Here is a 21,025-nt window from a genome sequence, read left to right as displayed (position 1 = left end):
TGGTCATTAACCTTGAGCTCTTGGGTCAGCTGGATCTTGTACGGGTGCAGGCTCAAGTCACAACGCAAAATTCGCCAAGTTGTCGTCTGCGAAAGGCCGAGTTCCTGTGCGCGACGCGGAATTGACTGCCGCGGGTTTTCGAGGACACTGTCGCGCACAGCGGCGATATTCTCGGCAGATCTCGCGTTACGTTGACGCACGGGAACCGGCTGATTGTTAACTGACCCGGTTGACTCGAATTTGTCCTCCAATCGACGGATAGTCGACTCGGCAGGACGATCATCGCGACCGTAAAACGGGCGAAGTGCGCGGAACGTTGCTCGAACTGAAGACCCATTTTCATAAAACAATTTTATGATTTGCACGTGCTGCTCGACACTGTAACCTGCCATGGTGGTTTGGGAGGATGGAATGAATATAACACACTGCATTTGACAGCTGTCACTCAAACAACATGGCCGCAATCAGCTGTCAAAGTTCAAGCGTCCCTATTGGAAAACCCTATATAACAAAGACGTAGACTAAACACTATTTTTATGAATTTCGTACGGGCGGTACAAATTAAATCTATATATATATATATATATATATATATATATATATATATCAATTGTTTGTTAATATCATAAGAAAAGTTTGACTTCAGGTAGCATTTATATTTAATATTTATATGTATTACGGTATAAACACGATAATAATGTAACAATATTTTAAAATATTGACTTTTTTCTCCGAGCGTAAAAAAATATAAAAAAGCATTTGTGTTGCTCTTCATAAGCAAGGAATGCTATTTAAGATTCATGTATGGAAACAAAAACTTTATATTTTGAAATAAATGTTAAAATGTATGTGTATTAAAATTTATTTAGAATATTTTTTTAATTCAGTTCTCTAAACATGGATCTTTTATCAGTATCCGTCCGTCCAAGTCCTTCATGATCGGCGACTGATGCCGTACGTAACGTGACAGTAGGTCGTAATCCACACCCAACACTTCAACGTTCTGACGATTATTTGACATCATCTGTAATATAAATAAACAAAATTATTTTATAATGAACAGAATACTAAGGATAATTACGCGACTAAAATAGCTTTGCTACTCATTAACTATGTATTTTGTGTACGGTTAGTTTATTCCGACTGCATTCGGACTACAAGATGATTAAGGAATACAAAAAATGATGAAAATCTCAAATATTTTGGCCCCGCCTTTACTTGAATAATATTTTAAATTAATTGCATTAACGAAATGATTCGTTTGAACAGTTAAGTGCGCAATTTAGTAATTAATATTTATTAAGTAATTCATATGATTTTATAGTTATATCAGACTTATGTTTTTTATTTTGGTGCAGAGCTATTTCAAATACAAACATACTAATAAATATCGAAAGTACTTATACATAGTTACCGTGTATCCTCCACCTCCATTACCAATAAAATCTTGAGAAACAACTTTATAATAAGTGTCTAATCTCAATGGATAATATTGCGGTATGTCACAGTCTATGCAACGGACGAACACTTCAAACACACGACTGCCTAATGGCTGGCTACCATTAAACACAATTCGCATACCTGAAATGAGGTTAACTTTATTATAAAAAGGCATTTGTTAGTCTTATTCCACTTTAAATAAGATTAACGAATATTTTAAAGTATCGTATGATTCGCTGTATTATTAGGTAGGAACGTTTCGTTATAAAATTAAGAATAACCTGATACTTGGACCATTCTGGCTCCTGGGTATGGTTCGTTTGCTGCCGCGTACTCCAATAACTCCTTTATGTATACTCCCTTAAGGTCGAACATCTCTACGTTATTTTCAAAAGGAGTAGTAAGAAGAATCTTTTCGAAGGTTACATCTGAAATTTTTTTGTAATTATTTTCAGTATCTATCTATCGAAAACTAAATAAAAAAATATTAATTTAGACTCAGAATAATTCAACAAAGTTTTTTTTGAAATCGGTACATCCACACGTACATTTAATATATGTTATAGAACTAGAATGATATTAGAAAAAAAATATATTAAAAACTCAAATTACTTCCTGGTTCGATGTCTGAACGGACGCCACCAGAATTGATAACACAGAGATGGGCTTCATTCCACTTATTGCGTTTGGATCTCATAACTGTCTAAACATTTTATTTTATTACGACTGAAAGTTTGTCTTATCTAGTGTTCAGTATACTGACTAAACAAACAGTAGCTTTTTAAAAACGTAAAGAAAAATATGACTTTCAAATATGTGATGAGACTAAACATGGCAAACAAGACTTCACGGAGGGATATATTTGTTACTATCGGTTTCCTCGTATTTTATAATTTAATTAGTATTGGTTTGATCATATGTTAACTATTCATAATTTATTTCACCTCTCTCTTCTTCAATAACTTTGGTCTATATAACACTACATATTTTGTTTGTCATATACTAAAATTAATATATTTATACGAAACATTCAATTATATTTGTAGCGTATAATCGTATCACTTACTTCGTGCATAAAAGCATCACAGATAAAACTTCCAAGATTACATTCTCCGCAGTTGCACTCTGAAGACAAATGAATTTTCGAAGTTCCGATTAATTCTGTCGCTTGCTCATTGATAATCGGCAGGTATTCATTAATTTTGTCTAAGACATCCGGTGCTAAAACAATTGTGGTTTCGTAAGTACTCGTGTGTACTCTTTACTAAAAGTAAAAATTAGCATTAGTACCCTGAACTACATTATTTGTGATGTAGTGAGGATCTCCATTCCAATTGATTAGATCACCTTTATCATTAAAACTAAGTTTAATTTCCCCTAGAAATGCGGTATGAGCTCCTGCTTGAACGATCAATACCTGAAAGAAATTCCCACTAAAATAATATTTTTTTTTTACCTTAGACCCCTTTTACAAATAACTCCATAAAAATATTTTTAAGAAATACGACAAAAAATTCTTTTAAAACAATCTGTTTTTAAGACAGATTAATAAAAAAATAATAATTGTTATAATTATATCCTTATAATATGAACATATTTTCTTACAGATCTTGTTGCCTGTTCTACCACAACGGGATAAGGTTCCAATGGAGTCCAAGTAGAACCTTCTGGAGGGTCACTGTTTGATAGAAGTGTATGACTATGGCCTCCGACAATTATGTCTATATAGGGACCAGCATTAAGGGCTATTTTACTGAAAACAGTACGTAATATCGTTGAAACCAACCTCACTACAACACAAATATATAAATAATCTTATTTTTAATTGGTTGTACCGATCTATATCTATCCCACAGTGTGATAGAACCACAATGATATTTATTCCTTGCTCGTTTAACTTTTCAGCTTCTCGTCTAACAGCTTCAACTTCGTCCGTAAACTTTAAATTTCCTGTACTTGCAAGTTCCTGAAAATTTTAGTTTTGCATACTTAGATTTTATTTGCATTGAAAAATTTCCAGTTTAATTTTTGTAAAATAACTTACGTCAGTACTCGATATTATAACACCTATTATACCAATCTTCCGACCTCCCTTTTCGACTACAATGCTAGGCTTGTACAGTCCTTGTAGCGTTGGTTCATCGTCGTCGATAATATTAGCGGTAACAACTTGAGATTGGAGATGTTGAAGGTATGGAACAACACCTTCAATACCATTATCAAACTCATGATTTCCTAATACCTGTGAAGAAATATATTCGGAAGAATTTCCTTAATTTATAAACACGATTAATCAAACACTATTTCTAATATGTTTACATGAAAAAGAAAAAACTAAGCCCCAATATAAAGAACAAAAATTTGTTATACAGAATATTTTAATATATAAGTATATTTGTAAACTTACTAACATGAGCATCGTGATGGACCATGTTCATAAAATCCTGAGTGACATTCCATCTCAATAAATTATACCAGATAGTTCCTTGAAAAGAGTCGCCTCCGTTTAATACTAAGGACTCTGGATTCCTCTCGAGTCCATCTCTGATAAGGGTTGCGAGTCGAGCGAACCCTCCGATACAAGGAGCTGCCGTTGGATTGCAGACAGATCCAGATGGACTAGTTTCTACAAATCTGATGGCGATTTATTAATTTATAAAAGTACATAAAAGTGCATATAGTTGGTACCATATATTAAAATTTTAATACTATCCTAATTTCGTATACGAAACATTTATAGATTTTATATGAAAGAATCATGATATTATTATTTTTTTAAATATATATTAATAAAAATTTATATAGAAGCAAGTGTATTTGAATACGTCTCTTGGACACGTATTTATTTAAATTCTACGATGACTTCAATTATTCTTTACATGTTGCTGTCAAGGTCAGTTATATTATCTTAAAGGATGATTAATATCCTGCCCTTGATAAAATTTTCATAGGAAATATTCAAACATAATGATTTAAATAAAAGGTTAAAAAAAAAGTTTAAATGTTGTTTTTGCTTTCATGTAACCAAAAGTTAAGAGATAAGTCGATGAACATTATCAAGTTTACCTTGCGTGGAAGTCATTATAATGTAGGATGTCCAGTTCGAATAATTTTTCACCACACACAGAAATTACACATAATAAAAACAATGGCCATATTCCGTACATTCTTAAAGAAAATACTCAAATTGGTTAAATGATATATAAAGTAGATTTCTATAAGATAAGATAACTACATCTATTATCGTGTTATTTACGAATGTCTCATTGAATTTGCTGATCCAATAAAAAAATTGACAAGTATTTAAAATTCGTTAACAAAAACAAACTGTAGTTAGAACTTAACTAAGCGTTATGTTATAACTTTTGCAAAAATAAAAAATTGGTTAAGTAAATATTATTTATTTTATTTTTGTCATTTTTTCTGATTTATTTGTCATATTCAATTGTATATTCGCTTGTAAATTCTCTGAAATAATACAAGGCTCTTAGTATTATGATACTAGTATAGATAGATTTTTTTTCGGAAGCTAAAAGCTGCGACTCCAAGAGATTCAATCAATTATAGCGATACTTATTATTATAATTAAGGACTCGTGTTGTAATTTTTTTCAATTTATCCAGGGTTTGTATTAATGGGTACTTATAATATTTTAATGTCAACTAAATATTTCTCTTATGATAGATGGACAGACCGAAATATGTCCTAAATGGAATCAGATATATATGGCATCTCTTTTATCCTTCTAAATATGACACTCTAACAGTGAACTTAGTTCTTTAATGCAAAAACGAAAATGGTTTTGAGGTTAACACACAAATATGCTCTAATGCAAGGTGGATGGATTATGCTCAAGAATTAATAGTATTTCCACTAACGAAGTTAAAATGAATATATTATGATAATGAAGATATCGGGATAGATCCAGATTCTAAGACTCCAGAAGTTAATGGAATGGCGCTAATTAAGGTAGGTCATGCCTCACAAGTTTGTCTAAAAAGTCCGATATTTAGAAGAGTAAATAGTTTATTATGTTACTTGCTAGGACTTAAAATAAATAGATTCATACACAAAGGATTTCAATAAAAAAATATTTTTTTAAGATGTGTAAAAATATTTTTTTGTACTGATTTCTAAATGATATATAGAATAATTGTATTCCTCAGTGTCCATAAGGAATGCTGGCTCGTATGTTATTTAGCATTACTTAGTAGTTAATGCAGTCGCTGTACAGTCAAGTGTCAGGAACAACGTCGCTGTTTATACTGGTCTCAATTAAAAGTGAAATATTAGGTTTGACTTAGCTAGAGACATACTTAAGACTTCGATAAGTTGGTTCCTTAATTAAGTAGAACTAACTAACGTTTCTACGAGTATATTGATAGTTACATAGACATAGACATTTTCCATTTATGGTGCAAACAACATAAGTAAATTCACATAACTCCTGTGATTTTTTTAATCGTTACTGATTTCAGTTAACGCATAAACGACCTACCTACAGTCGGGAAAATTATTTTTCTTTATATTCCATTAAACATTTAAAATGAACTGTTTTTCGTAAAACTGCTGCATAATTAGTCAGTTTAATTTGTAATTTCAATTTGTGAATAAAAATTTTCGAATTAATTGGTGAAATGTAATCATTTTATATCAAATTTAATCACACAATAGCTTTATGATATAAAGCTATTGTGCTATTGTGTGATTTTTTATATAAAAATTCTAGTTTGGCCTGGTTATTGTGTCTCATATAATATATAAAATTTTGTTAGTTCACGTTTGACTCTTAAGCTAAAATATCTGAATGAGAAGCATAACAATTTACAAATATAATGCTAGATTACATTATGTATAAGCAGTTAGCCTGCATCTGTATTCCTTCGCATTTAAAATTTGGAGGATTTTGTCTAAAAAGTTAATAGGTTTTCACTGGGACCGAGAGCTTACCCACGTCTACATTTTTATTAACCATCAGGGAGATCGACAACCAAGTTCCATTAAGTTCAAATATAAAACACAGGTATGTATCCTATTTTTTCCATAACAATCAATGAAATGCAAAAGCCTTTCTTAAAGATTGTACAAGTAAAACAAAAGTTTTTGAGCACTTTTTATACAAATGTCGTTTGTAAATTTTTTATATCAAAGTGTAAGTAAAGGCATACATAATTACTTGGAAAAGTGGATCCGTCGTTTCCTTTCTGTATAGATAAAATGCTAATACTTCGAAAAAGAAATAAAATAAGTCTCGAGTCTTGTTATGATAAGAAGTTACAGGGATATATTTAAAATGTTTAGTTCAAAAGTATGTCAAATGACAAACGTTATGTCTTCGCCAGCCCATCTATAAGAAAACTGTAAAAAAATCAAGAGACCTGATTAATGAGTTAAAAATGTGATGGCATTATCATAGAGTTTTATAAATTACTTTAGAAAAACTGGAAGTGTAGTTGTTATGAGATCTAAGACTTTCGCGATTATTCATTAAAATAAAAATAATATTTTAGGACGTGTTATCGTTATTCTTACTATTTTAAACTGCGTATTGTGACGTTTAAGTTACATTTAGTAGCTTTTCTTTATTACCGAAGTGTGCAGTTGATGAAGTAGAGAATTAATTGTAAATCCAAATCTTTTTGCATTTAGTACAGACCGAAGTACAGGTCCTATCGGTTTCAATACTAGTCAAGTAATATACTAATTAATATACTGTTTTGCTAGCTTGCTCTGTACATTGGAACCTTCTTTAATGATAAGTTTTATTAATTTGAGCAGTAATATTTGATGAAGTTAACTGAGACATATTAATATAATATAGTTTGAACATTGTTTCAACATTTGTAGAATGTGGAGCAAGATATGTGGATTTAATATAAAATAATATATTATACAGAATTTATTAACAAAAATTGGGGGGAGGTAATTTTATTTGCAAACCTTTGACGCTACATCCCTAGACACGAATCGAGAATGTGTCAGTGATATAATAATAGGTGGTGGAATTTCAAAGGAAAATTATGTTGTCGTAATTTTAAACTTATTTTTTAATTTAACCTTATTTTTGCCTAATTATTTCTTGGGTATTTGATATTCTTGTAATTGAATAATTTTATTCCCTTAAAAATTCATATAATAATCGGGTTTTTCATCGTACCATCATTTTCCAAAACACCTCTCTAACAAGCGATAACCGTCAAACTTTCAGACAGAGAAAACGGGAATAGAATTTTAAGGTTTGAAAGTTGAAATAACTTTCAACTACTTTTACACTCCAAAGTCGGTTCACAAGTGTTATGGATTATATGCAATTTTACTTAATTTTATTTCCATTTGAAACTGAATCATCTTTGTGAAAACATTATTATAAATACGTGTACTTGTATATTCATCATCTTACATGTTAGATCTTAAAAAAATATTAGTAGCCATGTTAAGTAAGAGTCCGTACAGTTTAGTTGTTAAAACCTTTTTAAGGTTCACGTCACCTTTCAAGTTCCTACCTATATGTAAACACCAATTTAAAAAATCAACGAATTCTTTTTATGTAAATGATAAAATCTAGAAAAAATTTACTGTAGCCTACACAATTATGTATGGCAGATACTGAAAAGTGAGTAAAAAAGAAGTTTTGTTTCAAATAACTCATTTTAAAAATTTTATAATAAAATTGATTCAATACAACTCTGATACAAAAGCTTCGTCTGTTCCGCATTAATTCACAATATTCTTATGTTTTTATTTTATCTTATGTTCATTTTCAGTGTAGAAAGTTCAATACAGTAAGTTTTTCATCATCGTCATCATCATCAGGCTATCGGAGCCATCTTCTGAGCAAAGGCCTCTTCTCACATGCAAAAGGTTAGAGCATTAATCACCACGCTTGCTCAACTCGGGTTGGATTTCAATCTTATAATTTGAAATTATAAGACCAGGTTTCTTCACGATGTTTTCCTTCACCGTCCGTCAGTGGTGTATAAATACTCTTAGAAAGTACATATGACTCAGAAAAGATCAGAGTTATACTTGCCAGGTTTCGAACCCCCGCCCTCACATATGAGAGGCGGGCCTTTAACCTCCAGACCACCACGTAGTTAAGTAAGTTTTTAGGGCTTGGTAATATATGATATAGTCACACAGATTACATTACTGCTACATATAATTTAACATCATCGACCCGGTTCTTCAAAGTTCCGTGATATAAAAGAAAATAAATTACTTCGTAATCTTAAAAAATGTTGCACTATTTAAAAATCTTATATAATGCCACTAAATAAAAATCACCTGTGGTAAATGACTGACATTATAAAAAGATTCAATGTAACCAACTATTTTATTAATAATTTATATTAAAAAAAATTATCAGCTAATACCACATGATTTTTTATAAGAAAATTCATTGTATATTATTTAAAATATAGAGAAAAATATAACACCAAACTAAATTCACTAATGTGCATTTAAGAATTACACCTACTTTGTTTCATTCTCGATCGGATAATTTTTAAAGTTTTCTTTTATAAAGGAAGGTTTATTGTACATTTACTCCTTCTCATTTAAATAAGTGACCAATATTCCAGCCTCGTATAGAAGAAAGCCAGATAAATATGAAAAATAAAGCAATGTATGTAAATGTCACTTGAGAAAAAGTTGTAAGCTACGCTTAGGAGATGTTCAGTATATAAGTCTGTACTGACAACAATTCACTTTGAGAAGTTAGATTCAAAATATTATTATATTTATAATAAATCGTTCTTTGCATTAAGTTATTTAATATAGGCAGGAACCTTAAGATTTACTTACATGCTTTTAATAAGTAACACTAAAATAATGCAAATTATATTTTTTATATATAAATGAAATTTACGCGTCGTGAAATTAATTAAGATCCGTGGGATTTAAGATTATGTTTCCGAAACAGTGTAGGAGTGGTCTAGGAATATTATTTTTCCTTTAAATAATTTGGATATTAAAATGTACTCAGTATATTTTTATTTTAGCAATTTATATATAATATTTTACCTAACAGTCAACGCTTGAATGTAATTAATGGAATATTTCTGGTTCAATAGTATAGAAATTTCATTATGTTTGTCAATTATTGATAATAGGAATTATCACGGAGTGACGCATTATAAGTTGTGTATACCTCGGTTATGGTTCTTTGAGTCATCTGTATTGTATATATTTCTAATACATTTTATATATCAAACATGATTTTGTGCACTTCCTGTATAAAGTATGGCGGTATTCATTCCATATTAATCCGTTTTCGCACTCCTCTTGAAAAGCTGTACAAAGTTTCAGCTTCACGTATTATTTTTAATAATAATATTTTAAATATTATTCTTAAGAAATTTTGAAATTAAATTATTTTTATTTTTAATATATCTTAAAAAGGAACAAACGGGTTTTCTGATAAAAATTCCAATAAACAATTTGAATAAATAACATGCAATCCACCTTCTCAGCCAGTGCCTTATTTATTGGCAAAGTATATCCAACTTCGCTGAAATATTTCTTTGGTAAAGCTCACAGCTTGGAATTTATTCAAAATGTTTTAACTCGAATTTCTATAGAAATCCAAAAACTGTGTAGAGATTTGAATTGATTAATTTTTATTTGCTTCATAAATAAAATAAAATTAAATATTTTCAATATAAATCAATTTATGATAATGTAAATCAAAATATCAATTAAAGGGATAATAACTTTTATCAAACTTTAAATGAAGTAAAAATATTACATACCCGGGTAGTACAATTCTTGTTCATAAGTTTTGAAATCATTTTTTTTAATTTAAATTACATAAAGAAATTATCACGTTTTTTATAAATACTTTTGGCCTAAACCTGTTCAGTAAACAATTTCTTGTTTTATTTATATTATCTAGGTAACACTGAAAATGTTAAATAAATGTAAAACGGCTTAATGTAGAATATTGCCAATTGTTTTTCGAAGTAATCTCCGTTCCTCTCCACTGTGATAAGCAGTGGGCCTATTCTTCCTTAGGGATCTCTTCTATGGCATTTTCGTACGCTTTCATCGCTTCTTCAGGGCTCATAAAGCGGATACCTCGAATTTTATCTTTAATTCTGGGGAGTAAATAAAAGCCTCAGGGCGCCAGGCCACGACTGTATGGTAGATGACTCATTATCTCGACACTAGGCATACTCAAATATTCAACAGTCCATTTTCAGTGCATACTGAAGCATAGTCGTGTTTAAAGAGGATCCTGCTTCGAGGGCGCTGCTGTCGAATTTTTCCCGAAACAACAGACAAACAGTCTGCAGTAACTGTCCTTCCATCTTCTAGCACAATTGTCGCGAAATGACATTTCTTATCAAATAATGAGGTAATCATATTTTGTCCATGACTTCTTCCTTTCTTTAACTTAGTTGGCCGATCCTCGAAAAAACCACCCACTGAGCTGATTGTGTTTTGGTTTCAGGTTCGTAGCTAGATATCCAGATTTCATCACCAGTAACGATGTCAAATACAGCATTTGTGACATCGCCGAACTAATCTAACATTTGGCAACATCAGTCCATGCGAAGGTGTTTCTGATCGTCGGTTAAAGTATGGGGAATCCATCTAGTATCAAGCTTCCTGACGCCTAAACGTTCGAGTAATATTTTTTGAACCTGACTCATACTAACGCCTAGGCTTGCCCGTAGCTGCTGATATATCTCTCTTATCTTCCTCTATCATGCGTAGTACAGCACTGATGTTATCTTCAGTAGTCGCAGTTAAAGGACGTCCGTCACGCGGATCATCATTGAGATTGCTGCGTCCATGCCTTAACTCGTTAAAACAATTGTAAATAGTGGCACGAGATGGGGCTTTATTAAGAAATGCAAATCGCAGCCTATCATAGCTTTGTAGTAGAGTAAGCCCACAAAGAAAGTCATTGTTCGAAAATTTTCTTGCGTTAGGTTAATTACATGAACTGGCCAGTTCTAATCATGTTCAGTGTTACCCACGTATTCATATCAGCCAGGCAGTTTTCTATCACAAATGAGGTTGATAATATATGTAAACACTATCTATACCCGGATTTTCGTTATACAACAACTAATTTAAAGATATCACAACTTTTTGACTTTATTTTAATCAATTATATATTTAATAAGATCACAGTACCTTTAAATTGATATTTGATACCTTTATAAACAGGAAGTTGGAAAGGTGAAACACAATTATGAATGCCCATTAATATATATATAAAAATTGATTTTTTAAAAGCCTTTACTGTTTTTCGTTTCTTTAAGTTTCTTTTACGTAATTGAAAATAAGTTCATTATTGATTATTCGGATTCATTAAGCTCAAATAAAACATAACTGTTTTGAATTTGTAGGATATTTATTGCAATTTTTCGTGTACTTATTAAATCTAAATATTCTTCTTTTATTGAAGCAGTTGATGTATTTAACGGTTATATTGTAGCATACCCCTTATACGTATTTCATTTTGTGTTATCCCGTTTAATTTGTACCAAGAATACAACGCAGGTACTTGTTATTAACATAGTGTTATTTTACGGAAACCACGAAACTAATGCGAAAACTTCAACATTTCAATTATAATGTAATGTCCGGTTTTAATTTAATCTATACTTTGAAATGAGTTTTGAAATGAATTTTCAATGTTTCATGATTAAACATAATGTAACAGAATATTGAGCAATCTTTAAAATATATATGACAATTTTTTTTTAGTTATTCAGACTGCTTGCGGAGTAGGTTTAATGTGATAAAAAAAAAAACAGAAAAATTGGATTTTCTTGCAAACATCTCATAGAAAAAATGTGACCTAAACTATAGAAAGAATGCTACATATTAAAACTCCTAATGAAAATGTACCTATATAGGTTTATAACGCACATATTTACATTTTCTCAGAGATTGAGATATTCGTTGCTGTCACAAATTCAACAAAATTTAAAAATTAATAAATTTTTATAACATAATTTCTAAATCCTACGAACTTGGTCAATCCATGTTCATAATTTTTCGTAGTCGGGAAGCAAAGGAAAAGTTTTACCGCAGTGAAAAGTTTTAAAAGTGACCGCACTTGGAAAACTTAGCTGCAAGTGACGTTCCAAAACTTCTTTTAACTGGTGATGATAAGAAAATAGTAATGGCTATCTTTTATAACCACGTACTTCATCTTATTCTTTTAAAATTAATCTTATCCATGTCTGTGTTAATATAAATAGTTATTAAATAAAATTTAACATTAATGGTCTTAGTATCCTACTTCCATCGGTCTTAATATAAATACTCATAAAAAAATAAATATAAATGATCATAGGATAAACTACATTCATTCCACAAACGTTTTTATTTACCCTTTTTTTCGGTTACTTCGCCTTTTTATAAATCTCATAACTACATGAATCCGACGTTTCGGTTTCCTTACAGCAACCGTGATCACGGGCAGATACAAAATAGACATGTCACACAATTTTATTTTGTTTCTCGTTATTACTAAAGCCTGATGGATTAATAAAAGCACACAAACAACATCTTTTAATTTAATGATATTAATTGTATCATTGTTTCTATTTTCTTTTTTTGGAAATTAAATGTACTTTCTTTTTTGTAGACACATTATAGTTTTGATCAGAATCAGAGCACGGTCTAAACCAAATTCAAAGCGAAACAACTTAAAAATACGTACGAGTTAATTTTTATCTAAACGGCAGTCTGCTAACTACGTGATGTTTAAGGTCCCAGTAATTAACAAACAACCATTGTCTCTCATTTACTAACTCGCTTATCATTTTAACGTTACCGTTACAATTAATTCATTTAATTGTTTAACTGGTCCAGTTATTTCTAATAGCATTTTTATTGTAATTATTCAAATTGAAACTCTTAATATTTTTATATTTGTATATGTTATTGGAATATTTAACAAATACTATAGACATTTATTATAACTTCAATAGTTTCAATAAAATTTTAACTCTCTAGATTCGTTTTAGCGATATGACTCATATTTATTAAGTACTACAATAAATTCAGAGCTTCTATTGCGTTATATATTTATGTTGTTTAACTTTTATACATTGAAACGTGAAGGGACAGGAAGTAGGCTTTGTTATTAACCGTAAAAATTGTAATACATACATTTATTGTAATAATTTCTCTTCCATTTCCTCATTGAAATGATAATTAAAAGCTCATAAACAATTTACTACTATTATAATGTTAGGTTTGCACATCACAAATAATGTCTTGTTTTGTTTTCTTTATGAAGAATATTAAATAATATTACATAATTAACTAAAGAAGCGATTTAGTGTTGTCTCATTAACTTTCTTCTATCTTTTACAAGTCAAATGTTTTAGGTACTATACACGAAGTACGTTGTATCAAAGACTTATATGCCAAAGTTACAATGATTCTATGTACAAAGTTTAAAACATGTTTATTTATAATTCTTCAACTTATTTCAAATTACATGAATGTCAAGCAACTTGTGTCATGTCAGACAGAAATTATAAGCCATAATTGAATTGTCCTATAAGTTTCGAACTGTAATTATCAGAAGTGTTATAGTCTTAGTAAATTTGTGAAACAGGAGGGATAGTTTGTAATAATTGATTATTAGATGTCAATCGAATTATATTACGCGCTGTATTTTAGAGTATTATCATTAAATTTAAGATACTAATATAAATATATGTTCACTTAAAATATAACAGAGCTAAAGCAAAGGAATAAATACGTTATGAAAATGATAACAATGTTTTTAAAAGAAAAATTAAAAATATTCAAGAACTTTTGGATGATTACGTTTATTTATCTAGATTTTGAATGTACATACAATAGCCTCAGAATTCTGTTTTTATTTATAACCTCTTTAATCATGATATACATAAAATAATCAACCAAATGTAAGTATTTTGTTATGACACTTTTCAGTTTTCAAATTGAACTATGTAATTCTATATATAAATTTCACATACCTAAGATTTTATTAAATTTGTAATTCCCATTAACCTGATTGTCACATTGCAATAGCGAAGAAGGTCTTACTAAACAAAATAAACTCAAAAGAGTCGAAACCTTTTTCGTCTTACTTGATAAAAAAAAACATGACCTGTATTGATTTTTGCCATATACTCTGAATGTATTAACTATGGTTTGAATATAAAAAAAAATCGTTTTTATTGTAATTATATAATTTGTGCAATAGCGGATAACGTTCAAGCCAAAGTGTTAGTCACGTTTAATAAAGTCACTGTATTTGATCGTTTGTAAATCATGCTTGTGGTCCATTCTCTTAGGTTGCGTAATCTTATAGCAAATGTTGGGGTTGTGGTAGACGTGTGTAGTTTTAGTGTGATGTTTTAGGTATAAAACTTATCTGAAAGACCCAAATAATATTAAAAAATGTCGCTCATTTATATTCATTGCGAATAAGTGAATGGAGTCTTTATCAAAATAAAAAAGGATAAAGCAAAATTTGTTTATTTACACTTTAATTTTTTTTTATATTTTGTAGTATCCATAACTACATTAAATTATGAATTGTACTAGGTTCTAAATATAATACGCAACAAAATAGTTAGAAACAGACAAATTAAACAATAAATTTTAAAGAGGTCCAGAACAAAACAAAATTTCACCAATATAGGGAAAACGAGTAAATCTAAATTCTCTGCCATATGGATGTTTGGTTTGTTTATTATTATAAAAAAAAAATGTTATAGAATTTAATTACAGTCCGTCCTAATGTCAGTGCGAAACATTAGCTTCAATTAGAGAAGTCGCTATTAAAGTGACCACACTTGAAGAAGCTCAATAAAGGTTTGTATTTGTTGAAGCAATATTCTATTTTATATAACTGAGTACAATTTTATTTAAAAGGTTACTTACAGTAATTAGCTCGCGATTTCTATTTACTTTGACCTTCAGAGCTATAGAGCCTTGAAATGAGAAGAAGACTAATCATTGTTTCAGCGTCGAGTCCCCAAATACAAAATAAATGCTCCAAAACAGACACTAGTTTTTGACAAACTCTCTTCATACTTGTAACAAAAGTTTACTACTACTTAAATGTTTTCGGTTATCATACATGTATACTATACAAGTTGAGAATATCAGGAGTTGAGACTTATATAAATATGATTATTGCAATTTTGGGTTCTTATAATATATAATTTATATTGATAAGACAATTTGCCATTTTATTTTTTACTATACCTTTTTTAAATATATACTGATATAGTTGTGAAAAATTTAAAAATTATTTTACTGTGAATTTGTTACATTATTTCATGATTAAGTGATTTTAAATTTACATTTTGTTTTAAGAAATCTCTATTTTTATGTATTTAAATAAAAATGCGGAACAAACACAGAAAGAGTATTTGAAATATTACCTTTTATTGTATTTCAATAAAAAATGTAGCTGTTTTTTTTTATTTTCTTTTAATTTTGTTACAAGAGTTATAATAGTTAACTACTCTGGAGTTATTAAAGAACAACTTTATATCGGAAAAATTTCTGTGTAAAAATAATACATTTTAAAATAAATTATAAGAATTTATGTTATCTCATCAGTTATTTATGTGTATGTATATAATGTGAATGTATATACATGTAATTGGTATGCTATAAATGCAGAACACCCAACAAATTTACTACCAGTACGTCAAGTAACTTCTATTGGATCAGACAAGAACTATTAGTAACAACCGAGTCAACGCCACATAAGTTTAGAACAGTAATTATCAGAAGCCCATTAATCGTCTTCCTGACTTTCTAAAGGAGAAGGAACAGTTTGCAATAATTGGCTATTATCCGCTATGTATATCCGTTTTGTGGGAGATAATTATCATTTATTATATCACTGTTATTCTTCCTGATATGTGACGTTACAGGAAACAAATACATAATAAAATATAGCTTTAATTAGATTTCTTGTAAGTCAAAAGGTTATTACTTACTGATTGTACATTTGATGTCATCAGAGACGGAACAAAAGAGTTTGTATGTAAGCATCACAGTCTCAATAGAAAAATATAAATAAAAAAAAGAGAAACTTAATTATATGATAAAAGTATGGGGGAATAATGATGAGGAGGTTTTATTTAAAAGCTGTGTTATATTATAATAAGCTGTCATTCGAAAGCTTGTAAATTACTCAGTCTTTCTAAATAAGATATCTTTGAGTGTCTTAATTACAAGTACCTAAGAAAGACGTCAATTGTTCGCTTTTAGCGTTTGTAACGAAGTTCGCCTCGGAAGCAGAAATTAAAGCTAAATATTATGGGGAGTACGGACAAAATGACATGGTATTTTGTTATTTAATTATATTTATTTATTTATAGTGGTATAGAGACTACTTATAGTCTCATTAGTTTTTTCTCTTATTACGTTCATTGGATACCAGTATCGCCGTCTTATAGTTCAGTGTAACTATAATAACAAATATATTGAAAAAATTAATGTAACTAATCATAAAAACGTTTATGCCCATATAGTACAGACGGAATAACATGCAAAAATTTTGAGAATACACTATAAATATTCACTAAATTATACACTATTACTAAATAATATGCTATCTTTTCCGTTGATGGTGAAAATGTTACTACAATTTTTTTTATGGTGATGGAGGCAAGCGAGCAGATGGCCTACCTGATGAAGTAGTTATCGTCACCCATGGACATCTGCAACATGGTGTTGGGGATGTGGTGCCGGCTTTGAGGTTAAGGGAATGGTGGAAAAATTCCGATGGTCCAATCACTATCAAAGAACATCGCCCTTGGTTTGAATTGAGAGTCGGTTTTTTTGTGTCGCTGGCACGGGGTACGGAAGGGCGTAGAATCTGACCCGCAGTCACAAGATCTCCTTGGATCACATGTCGATGAAACACGCTCAACACCTAAAAACGGACATAGGCTAATGCAGGATAGAAGGTCACTGCGCACATCAACATCCCGGGACAGCAAAGGGTGGCATAGGGAAAAAGGCAACCGTCTCTCTCACTCATTGAACGAACCACGGCCATTAAAGACTACGCCGATTTTCCGTGAGAGAAGGTACTTCCTCGGTCGAGCCAGACTATATTAGTACTGTAGTTATTTAAACACTGCTAGATTCAACCATTTAGGAGAACAAACAGGTATAAAACTTCATAGTTTTCATTTATTCCAAATATTGTTACTAAATGCTTAACGTGCTGTTGATGACCAACAAAATTATTTGTTGTTCAATTTTCTATAAATAACTGAAGCTACTGATATAAAAATTATTGTATAGGTAGCATTTCTCTTCATATTACCCGATAGTGTAATGTATTTTTGCTAGAATAACAAAGTTAATGTCAGAGACGTCTCCCTATCAGCGCTATACTTTTATTTGTGAAATAATAATATACCTAATAAAGCGACGCTTGGGTAGCTGGCCTTTCATATATTAAATAACTCTTAGGTTTTATTATTTTACTTAGTTATATATAGGGTTTTCCATTAAGGGCGCTTGATCGTGCAGAACTTCCATCGTAGCGTGTGCTGTGTGGCACGTAGCGCCGTCCTGTTGAAACCACATGTTGTCCAGATCCATATTCTCGATTTCAGGCCAAAAGAAGTTGGTTATCATCGACCGGTATCGCTCACCATTGACGGTGACGGCCACACCATTATCGTTTTCGAAAAAATACGGACCAATCACGCCTCCGGCCCAAAATCCGCACCATACAGTCACTTTCTGCGGGTGCATTGCCACTTGGTGAACCTCGTGTGGATTGGTCTCGTCCCAAATACGGCAATTTTGCTTGTTGACATAGCCATTCATCCAAAAATGCGCCTCGTCGCTGAAGATGATTTTTTTGCCAAAATCGGCGTCAACTTCCAACTGCTCTAATGCCCAGTCAGCGAACACACGGCGCTGTCTATGGTCATTAACCTTGAGCTCTTGGGTCAGCTGGATCTTGTACGGGTGCAGGCTCAAGTCACAACGCAAAATTCGCCAAGTTGTCGTCTGCGAAAGGCCGAGTTCCTGTGCGCGACGCGGAATTGACTGCCGCGGGTTTTCGAGGACACTGTCGCGCACAGCGGCGATATTCTCGGCAGATCTCGCGTTACGTTGACGCACGGGAACCGGCTGATTGTTAACTGACCCGGTTGACTCGAATTTGTCCACCAATCGACGGATAGTCGACTCGGCAGGACGATCATCGCGACCGTAAAACGGGCGAAGTGCGCGGAACGTTGCTCGAACTGAAGACCCATTTTCATAAAACAATTTTATGATTTTCACGTGCTGCTCGACACTGTAACCTACCATGGTGGTTTGGGAGGACAGAATGAATATAACACACTGCATTTGACAGCTGTCACTCAAACAACATGGCCGCAATCAGCTGTCAAAGTTCAAGCGTCCCTATTGGAAAACCCCTTACATATTCTGTGTTCTTTTATAATAAGTAATTTTAGTTGGGCTTAATTATTGTGTCTCCTATAATACTTATAATTTTGTCACTTCTTATCCGAGTCTTTAAGACAATATATCCGAATGAGAGGAATTACGTATTGTAAACAAAACGTTACAATACATTATTTACAAATCCACATTATTTCTAAGCTTCTTTTATAAAATCACTATAGCCTTTCGTATATAATAAACAACATAATTATCCTTTTGTCATATAACCATAATTTTGTAATTTTTTTTTCTAGAATCTAATCAGGTTAACTACTTGTAAAAGTTATACAATGCCTTATGCTTTAGAAATGTAGTATTTTAATGTTAGTTCGAATTGCTTTTAGGATTCAATATTCGCTCTCTGCATTTTAAAGTTCAGATCTTTTAGTCCGTGGCTCTGTATTTTGTTAAAATATATTTTCCATTCCAATTATACCCGAAAGTAGAATTTACATTTGTTGACAGTGGATCGAACACGTAGCGAAGATGCCTGTAAAACTTGGGATATGTATAAATTTTCGTATCATTTCAATTCAACTTTCAACCAATTTAAGTAGTTATTTAAATTCTGGTCGAAAACGCTGCAACCATGTGTGAAACGGGAAGGCATTTTTTTGCAATCGAAGCTATTATTGCATTGGAACAAATCTTATAACTTTTATTCCCTAGGAATTTTAGAATATCGTACTTATTGTTTTTCTTTTTTTAATTTTTTCTTTCATAAAATGGTTTTATATAATTAGGATCAAAATTTTAAACTTTACTATTAATTTAATAAATTAATTCCTAAAAAATAGTTCCTTTTTTTATTGGACTAAATAATGCTTGAAAATGTCTCCAGTTAAAACGAGCAGTCTTTGACAACTACTACCATTAGTACACGGTACCACTAAAATTCAGAAATTCAGGCGATATGACTAGGGTGTTATGCTTTTGCTTAAATAATTTGGTTTATCTTTAGATGTACCAAATTCTTTTCTTCTATTCGACTGTGAACAAAGGGTGAGCTATGCACTAAAGTTTATGTTGGTAAAGGTAATATATGTAAACACCTGACATATCACATCAATTACCCTGTAGCGTTCGCGTATCTCAATGAATATCCAGTAGAGGAGCAAACCGGCCTGGAAAAATAATATGCAAAAAGATGTTCTCATCCCAATTAGCTGCCTTGTACCCCCACATGCGACTCTTACCATGAAACTTGTGATAGCGCGGAGGATATTTAGATACAAACTTAACCAGACAGTGATCAGCGACAGATGGTAGGTAAGTTGGGGTCTTCAAGGTGACGGACACGAAGACTGTGATATTTGTTATATTTACGTTAGGTATAACGCATATTATTTATATTGTATAGCTAAAAGTTTATCTCAGATTAATTTAAAATTAAAATAAACGATTCAACAACTAACAGCAGTAAGACTAGGAAAACTAAATATATTTTGTTATTTGATTTTTATTCCAGATAACAATAACAAGCGTTTTAAAAGATTCGTGATTGTGCTAAGACTTTACAAATATTTGAATATGACAACGAAATATCAAATCTATTAAAGATAAAATAACCAGAATTATGGTAATAATAAATAATTATTGCTAATATTCTTTAATTTTCTTCTGTAAAGATTATGAAAGAAATGTATGATTACATCAGGATATATTGTTATGTGGATGGTTCTAACACGTTTCATGATATAATTGAAGCGGCCGTAACTGAGGACGAACGTGGATATTCAATTACAGTGACATCTCATACGAAGCCCGTTTTGCAATGAAACTCAGATGTGTATAGAGAAATATAGTCTCTAAAGTACCGGAACCCGAAATGATAATTAGTTTAAAAAAAAAATACCTTTATAAAAAAAATTTACTAGTTTTATAAAAAAACTCGATGTAAGTATAGGAAAAGCTAGGCTTTTTATTGCTCTTTTTATATTTTTTATAAATTAATGTAAGTGTTAATATAAAGTATGTTACAGGTAAGAAAACTGAGCAGGATTTTTTTAAATCACTCCTATTTCTAACTTAAATCAGATTTGTAATAAATTAAGGATAGTATTTCTTTTTTTAATTTGCACATAAATAAGTTGTATAAATGCCATCTCTTGTTAGGATGGTCAAATATATGAAACAAAGC

At 31.0% G+C, this 21,025-nt stretch overlaps 2 protein-coding genes across 2 annotated transcripts in view; both read right to left on the bottom strand.

Moving 5' to 3' along the window:
* LOC116774139 (UDP-glucosyltransferase 2-like) overlaps nucleotides 1-21,025 on the bottom strand; it is a 217,049-nt gene that overhangs the window by 91,645 nt on the left and 104,379 nt on the right. The gene's annotated exons all lie outside the window — the stretch shown is intronic.
* Nucleotides 880-17,138, bottom strand: LOC116774140 (apyrase-like). The gene is made up of 11 exons (XM_061523930.1): nucleotides 17,098-17,138; nucleotides 3,852-4,074; nucleotides 3,485-3,682; nucleotides 3,276-3,406; nucleotides 3,046-3,193; nucleotides 2,731-2,857; nucleotides 2,503-2,661; nucleotides 2,053-2,139; nucleotides 1,722-1,868; nucleotides 1,415-1,581; nucleotides 880-1,024 (listed from the first exon to the last, which is right to left on the bottom strand). The coding sequence occupies exons 1-11, from the start codon at nucleotides 17,136-17,138 to the stop codon at nucleotides 884-886; spliced, it is 1,569 nt and encodes a 522-aa protein (XP_061379914.1). The 3' UTR covers nucleotides 880-883.

This window comes from Danaus plexippus, chromosome 20 (assembly GCF_018135715.1).
Source record: "Danaus plexippus chromosome 20, MEX_DaPlex, whole genome shotgun sequence".
NCBI lineage: Eukaryota > Metazoa > Arthropoda > Insecta > Lepidoptera > Nymphalidae > Danaus > Danaus plexippus.
The sequence above is the reverse complement of the archived record's forward strand: the minus strand, read 5'-3'. Positions and strand labels throughout refer to the sequence as shown.